Source organism: Chinchilla lanigera, unplaced genomic scaffold (genome assembly GCF_000276665.1).
Source record: "Chinchilla lanigera isolate Chin_1 unplaced genomic scaffold, ChiLan1.0 scaffold00063, whole genome shotgun sequence".
NCBI classification, from domain to species: Eukaryota; Metazoa; Chordata; class Mammalia; order Rodentia; family Chinchillidae; genus Chinchilla; species Chinchilla lanigera.
Genome location: NW_004955464.1, coordinates 13,429,643 through 13,436,842, shown reverse-complemented (window position 1 = coordinate 13,436,842; position 7,200 = coordinate 13,429,643). Strand labels below are relative to the sequence as shown.

At 51.4% G+C, this 7,200-nt stretch overlaps 1 protein-coding gene across 1 annotated transcript in view; it reads right to left on the bottom strand.

The window, feature by feature from the left end:
• Best4 (bestrophin 4) overlaps positions 1-2,414 on the bottom strand; it is a 4,680-nt gene extending 2,266 nt beyond the window's left edge. The window contains exons 1-3 of the mRNA XM_005398742.2: positions 930-2,414; positions 755-849; positions 19-252 (exon numbers count right to left, since the gene is read on the bottom strand). Of these exons, the coding sequence (XP_005398799.2) occupies positions 19-252; positions 755-849; positions 930-1,204 (604 nt within the window). The 5' untranslated portion in view covers positions 1,205-2,414. The remainder of the gene's footprint in view (positions 1-18; positions 253-754; positions 850-929) is intronic.
• Positions 2,415-7,200: the final 4,786 nt, after the last annotated feature.

Here is a 7,200-nt window from a genome sequence, read left to right as displayed (position 1 = left end):
CAGGCCCCGCCCGCGCACCTGCGTCCGCCACGTGGCCGAGGCTGGGGAAGCGCTTGAGCACGCGCGTGCTCACCGAGCGCAGCACCAGCACCGACGCCAGGTTGGCGTAGCGCATGAGGGTGCGGCGCAGCAGGCGGCCGCGCTGGTCCGCGCCGTGCACGCTGGCCGAGATGACGCACATCAGCTGGTCTGGCAGCGGGATGCTGGTGTACTGGGACCACCAGCGGTTCACCACCAGAGACACGTAGAAACCTGGCGGGCCGCCGAGGGAGGGGCCGGGAGGGAGCGCGGGGGGGCTGGGACTCAGCGGGGCCGCGCCTCCCTCCTCCCGCCCGCCCGATAGCCGCGTGCAGGCGCTGAGCCAAGGGCGGGGAGGGGGCGCCACACAGCTCCCCGGCTCTTCCTCCACCACCCTGCTGGGCCAGGCCCGGCCAGGAGGAAGGAAGAGTGCCAACTTCCCGGGACGTGGGCGTGCAGGGCGGGGTCGCGGTTAATTCAGGATCTGGCTTCCCTAGATTGCGGAGTGGGCGGTCACCCCTCTGGCTCCTTGCCAGAGTGTGGTAGGGAAGCCAGCTGGTGTCTCCGCCTAGCCCAGTGAGGGCCCGCGAATGACAGGCAGGGCCTATGCCTGGGGGGCTTTGGACCCACTGCCCAGCTCCTGTGCCCGTGCTGGTGGGTTGGGCTGTGCCGCCTGGGCGGTGAATTCAACCCCGAGGTGAGGGCAGATGCCAGGCAGAAATAGCAGGGGCCTCACCCAGTACGAAGGACAGAGGGATGAGGTCCGCAGAGCGGTTGCAGTACCGGGCCACCTGGGCGTACACGTGCCTCTGAGCCTGGCTCAGCAGCAGCCTGGGCAAGGAGGGCAGGCCTGGCTTGCTGGGGAGGTGGACAGCGCAGGCCCCGCGGACCAGCCCTGAGACTCGCCTCACCGGTAGGTGATGCTGAGCGCGGCGTAGAGGGCGACAAAGAGCAGAAACTCCTTGTACAGGAGCTTGTAGATGCTTCCCCTCCACCGCAGCAGCAGGCCGGAGAAGCCTCCGAAGCGCGCCTCGGCCACTTTGAGGGTGTATGAAACCGTCATGGTTGGGCTGGGGATGTGGCTCAGTGGTAGAGTTCTATCCTGGTATGTACAAGGTCCTGGGTTCGATCCCCAGCACCACAAAAACAAAACAAAACAAAACAAAAAAAAACACCAAATCGTCATGGGGTCTGGGGTGGGAGGTCGCAGAGCTGTCCCTCTCCTTGCTGCCTTCCCATCGCTAAGCTCAGTTTCCAGGCACTCTCCTTTCACCTGTGGTCACACCCTCAGCCTTCAGCTCTGGTCGGGGAGACAGAGGCCTGCAACGCCAAGGCCAGCAGCTCCGCCCCTGCAGACCCGGAGTACGAGCTCGAGGCCAGGATGGAGCCCGGCACAGCGGCACACCGCCCTCGTGCGCACCGCTTTCCCAAGCCCTCTCCCACCTGCAGGGCTGGCGAAACCAGACCCTGGTCTGCCGAGGACGAGAGCCCCGTCGCCAGCCCAGGGCCAGTACTTTTCCTTGGGTTTTGCTCTGAAGCTGATTCTCTGGTCCCCCGAGAACCAGGGCCCTCTCATCCCCACCCTCGCCTACCTGCTCTGAGCAGCAGCCTGCGCTGAGGAAGGACTGGGCGCACCTGCACCCTGTGGAGACTTAAGTACCTGTGGGGTCCATAAAGTTAGGCTGGACCGAGGCTGTCATTGATGGATGAGGCTGTCGCCCAGCTTCCCCTGGTCCTGAGAACTGGGTGTGTCTCCCGGCCCCTGCAGGGCCAGGCTGGCTTTTGAGTGGCAGAACTGCCATCTGCACTGACCCCATAGCTTGACACCTGTGTCCTTTGAGCTACCATGATGGATGACAGTCCCATGCTCCGGGCGAGGAGACACGTGGGATAAAGTGTCACTGCTGTACCAGCTTGCTGATCACAGCATGAGGCACAGGCACTGTGCCAGGGGCGCTGCCACATCCCCCGAGCGTGGAACCCTCACAACACCGTGTGGGAGGAACCATCGCCACCACAAAGATCGAGCTCCAGAAGGAAAACGGCTTGGTCACCTTCACACCGCTGGGACAAGTTGGGGGCAGGAGCCAGAGGTGATGGACTTCAGGTGCAGGAAGTAGCCCAAATGGCCAGGCTCTTCCCGAGCCCCATGCTACGGGGCTGACAAGACCACAAATCTGGAAACTCAGGTCCACAGTGCAGAAAGCCCTGTGCACAAAGTCTGGAGTCCCATGGGTCCCCAGGGTCTTGGGTTGGTTCTTTATTTTTTTTTCTCAAGCCCCCTCCCCCCTCATCTCTGGAACTAGAGATTGAAACCGGGAAGTTCTGAGCTATGTCCCCAGACCTTTTTATTTTCCCCAACACTTATTTAAAGTTTATTTTGAGACAGGGCCCTACTAAATTGCCCAGGATGGCTTCAAACTTTTTCAGTCTTCCTGCCTTAGTCTCCCAAGTAGCTGGAATTACAAGGATGGACCACCGTGCCCAGTTCTCATCTTCCATTTATTTATTTATTATTAATTAATTGATTAATTTGTCTTTTTTTTTCCCCAGTACCAGGAATCGAACTCACGACCTTGTGCTTGCCAGGCAGGTGCTGTGCCGCTGAGCTAAATCCCCAGCTCCTAATTTGTCTTTTTGAGACAGGGTCTCGCTATGCAGTTCAGGCTGGCCTTGAGTTCACTTATACAGCCTAAGCTGGTCTCAAACTCCCAGTGATCCTCCTGCCTCAGCCTCCCGGATGCTGGGATTACAGACGTGCACCACCACGCCCGGTTCATCTTCCATTTTTTATCTATCCAAACTGAAAGAAAACTAAGGCACTGATCAAATTAGAAACAGAACTTTGTTTTTCTTTGCTTGAGACAGGCTCTTGCTATGTAGTCCAGACTGGCCTCAAACCCTCAGCAGCCCTCCCACTTCAGCCTCCCAGGTACTGGGATTACAGGTGTATGCCACCATGCCTGGTGCCCTAGCTCATTTCTACCTTCTCCTTCAAGATTCAGCTCAGGAGCTGGGTGTGGTGCATCCTTATAATCCCAGGACTCAGGAAGCTGAGGCAGGAGGATTGCCATGAGGCTAGCCTGAACTGCATAGTGAGATCCTGTCTCAAAACGTTAAAAAAAAAAAAAATCAGCTCAGGGCCATTTCATTCTCTATGCCAGTGCTGCCTATACCTTACTAAACTCTGGTCCAAGGGGCTGGGGATTTAGCTCAGCGGCAAAAGCGCCTGTCTGGCAAGCGCAAAGTCGTGAGTTCGGTTCCCGGTACCGGAGAAAAACCAAAACAAAACAAAACAAAAGAAAAAATAAACTCTGGTCCAAGAAAGGTATAAGTGAGGAGCATTCTGTACCATGGTTTATTCAAGGTAGGCTGCCTGCAGATCAACTGGGTAATGCTGCAAGAAGTAGCCAGCTACAAAAGCTGCTCCTAAAAAAGCCCTGTGCTAGGGAGGGTGAAGAAGCCTCACCATTAGAGGCCTGGTGCTGTGTGCACCATGCAGTTGCACATTATCAGAAGCCCATTGGACATAGCTGTCGATACAATGCATAGATGTCTGTATTAGTATGTATTTGTGATACATAACGCATCCATCATGGGAGGATGTGTACAGATTGCGTCTTAGTCCTTTTTTAGTTCCCTCCCCGTCTCCCTCTTTTTCTAGATCCCCTTTCCATCTGCATAAAGTCTACCTCCCTGTTTCCTATCCTCTAGCTTTTGCTTTGCCCCTTTGAATTATTTCTTTATATAACATAAACCATGCAAGATTTAACCTTCTGTTTTATATATATATATATATTTTTTTTTTCTTCTTTTTCTTTTTTCTTTTTGAGCCAGGGTCTTGCTATGCAGTTCAGGCTGGCCTTGAGCTTAAGCTCACTTTGTAGCCCAGGCTGGTCCTGAACTCTCAATGGTCCTTCTGCCTCAGCCTCCCGAGTGCTGAGATTACAGGCATGCACCACCATGCCCGGCCCTTAACTTTCTGTTATTTATTTATGGTGTCACAATGCATCCTTTTCCCTACAGCTGACTCAAATTTATCTTTCTTTATGGCTGAGTAAGCCAAGAAACACCCCAGTGTATATATATATTTTTGTTTGTTTGGTTGGTTTTTCTTCTGGTTCCAGGAACTGAACTCACGACCTTGTGCTTGCCAGGCAGGTGCTTTGCCGCTGAGCTAAATCCCCAGCCCCCACTGTGTATATATAAACTCCAGATTTTTTTATCCACTCATCTGTTGATGGACATCTAGTTTGCTTCCAAGATTTAACTGTTGTGAGTTATCTTTAAAACATGGATATTATGTCTTTAACTTTTTTGGGAAGAGAACACAGAAGAGGGATAGCTGGGTTGAATGGAATTTCTAGTTTTAGTGTTTTGAAGAATCTCCACAGTGACTTCCGCAGTGGTTTCACACTCCCACCAGCAATGTAGAAGGGTTCCTTTTCCTCCGTAACCTCGCCTGGTTTGTTGTTTTTGAGTTCAGCCATTTTTTTCTGGAGTAAGATGGGACCTCAGTGTTGTTTTGATTTGCATTTCTCTAGTGGCCAAATATGCTGAATGGTTTTTTTTCATGTATTTATTGACCATTTGTATTTCTTCTTCTCTGTAGTGTCTATTCATTTTAATTGATTGCATCACTTATCTGGAGAGATCTAAATTTTTTGAGTTATTTGTAAATTCTAGATATTAGTCCTCTGTCCAAGGAATAGCTGGCAAATAAATTTTCCTATTCTGTAGGTTGTCCTCATTCTGTTTGTTTGTTTGTTTGTTTGTTTGTTTTTTCCGGTACGGGGAATCGAACTCACGACCTCACGCTTGCCAGGCAGACGCTGTGCCACTGAGCTAAATTCCCAGCCCCGGTTGTCCTCATTCTGTTGGGTTTTTTTTTTGTTTGTTTTTTTTTTTGGTACCAGGAATTGAACTTGGGACCTTGCACTTGCCAGGCAGGCGCTTGTGCCACTGAGCTATATCCCCAGCCCCATTCTATTGGTTGTTTCCACTGAACTTTTTTTTTGTTTTTGTTTTTTGAGGCGGGATCTCACTATGTAGCCCAGGCTGGCCTCAAACCCGTGGCAATTTTCCTGCCTCAGCCTCCTGCATATTGGCATTACAGGCATGCGCCACCCCGCCCCGCTCCACTGAACTTCTGATTCCCAAACTCACCATCTAGCATCTAGTGTGAGAAATTTCCCAGGATTTCAAAACAGATCTGTGCTTCCGGAATACAGCTACTGGTGCTTTGCAGGAGGCAAGTGAGGTCTTTAGAGTTGGCCTTTTTGTTTTGTTGTTGTAGCTGTTGTTTATTTTTTGAGACAGGGTTTCACTATGCAGTTCAGCCTGGCATTGAATGCACTTTGTAGCCCAGGCTGGCCTCGAACTCCCAGTGATCCTCCTGCCTCAGCCTCCCGAGTGCTGGGATTATAGGTGTGTGCCACCACACCTGGCCTAGAGTTGGCCTTTTTGAAGACATTAGCCTGTGTGCTACTTGTGCCAAACATGTGGCAGGGTGTAGCGTTACACGTTTATAATCCAGCACTCAGGAGGTTGAAGCAGGAGAATCACTGTGAGTTCTTAATTTATCTTTTTTATTTATTTATTTTTTATTTTTGAGACAGGGTCTTACTATATAGTTCAGGCTGACCTTGAATTCACTATGTAGCCCAGGCTGGGCTCAAACTTGCAGTGATTCTCCTGCCTCAGCCTCCCTAGTGCTGATGTTATAAGCATGTGCTACCACGCCCAGCAAAGGTTCTTTTTTTGGGGGGGGGTCTTTTTGAGACAAAAAGGTCAGGCTGGCCTGGAGCTCTCTTTGTAGCCCAGGCTGGTCTCAAACTCTCAACAATCCTCCTGCCTCAGCCTCTGGAGTGCTGGGATTACAGGTGTGTGCCACCACATCTGGTTTAATTCATTTTTTATCACTGGGAGTTCAGGGCCAGCCTGGGCTATGTATTTGTCTCAGAAAAAAAAAGAAAACAAAAAATGCATCCACTGTGATAGCAACCATTTCATTTTCCAAAATAAATAAAGAAAGCCAGGGTGGTATCTCAGTGGTAGGGAGCTGTCCTGAGGCCCCAGCTCTGGTCCCAGTTATGCACACATCCAGCTTGTGGGGGAGAGGATGGGGGATGAGGTGAAAATGATCAAAGTATGTTACGCATGCATCCGGCCGGATGAAACCTCGTTTCTATAACCAATACGCACTAGTAAAGACATGAAAGAAAAAATTTGTTTTTCCCCTTTTCCCTGTGAGCAATAGTTCTGAATTTTAGATATTTTTTCCATGGGGCCAAAAGTACCTAAGTGTCTGACTGCAAATGGAAAAATAGAGAACAGAAATGAGATATTGGCAGTTTTTCCATTTTCATTTGGTGTGAAAAACTTCATTTTTTAAAAATAGGGTCTCACCATGTAGCCTAGGCTGGCCTGGAACTCTCCCTGCGCCTGTCTCAGGAGACCCTCCCCCTCAGGGCTAGGGTTACTAGAGTGTACCGCCACTTCCCTGTCCTTTATTTTGAGACAGGGTCTTGTGCCTTGCACCCTAACGTTGGATCCTCCTGCCTCAGCCTCCCCAAGTTCCTGGGACTTCCGGTGTGTTTACCATCAATCACTGTGCCCGGCTGGGTTTTCTTGCCTCAGTGACTCACCGGTCCAATCTTCCAACAGAGACAGTTCTCCTGCGGCCCCAGGGACACTGAGTACAGGACTGAGTCTGAGCTGCCTCAGTAAACCTGGGGAAGACCTGAAAGCTAGCAGGTGGCCTTTCACTCTCCCCTCTCTCTCCCTGTCTGTCTCTCCGTCCCTCCCGCCTTTATTCCCTCTGTAGTTAACCTGAAAGACATGGGGTTTCACACTAGCGCCCTCCCCTGGCTCTTTTGAGCGGTGTTCCTGATAGTACAAGGTCTGGAACCCTAACTTGGCCTGACTGCAGTTCTGTCCTTCCAGTTCCAGGTGAGAGGTCAGCAGGAATAAAGAACAGGACTATGTGTGTGAATGATCCAGAACTGCTGGGTACAACTCTACACACTTGTATTCCCAGCACTGCGGGAGGCTGAGGCAGGAGGATTGAAAGTTCAAGCCCAGTCTGGGCAGTCTAGCAAGACCCTGTCTTGGGGCTGGGGATTTAGCTCAGTGGCAAAGCGCCTACCTGGCAAGCGCAAGGTCGTGAGTTCGGTTCCCGGT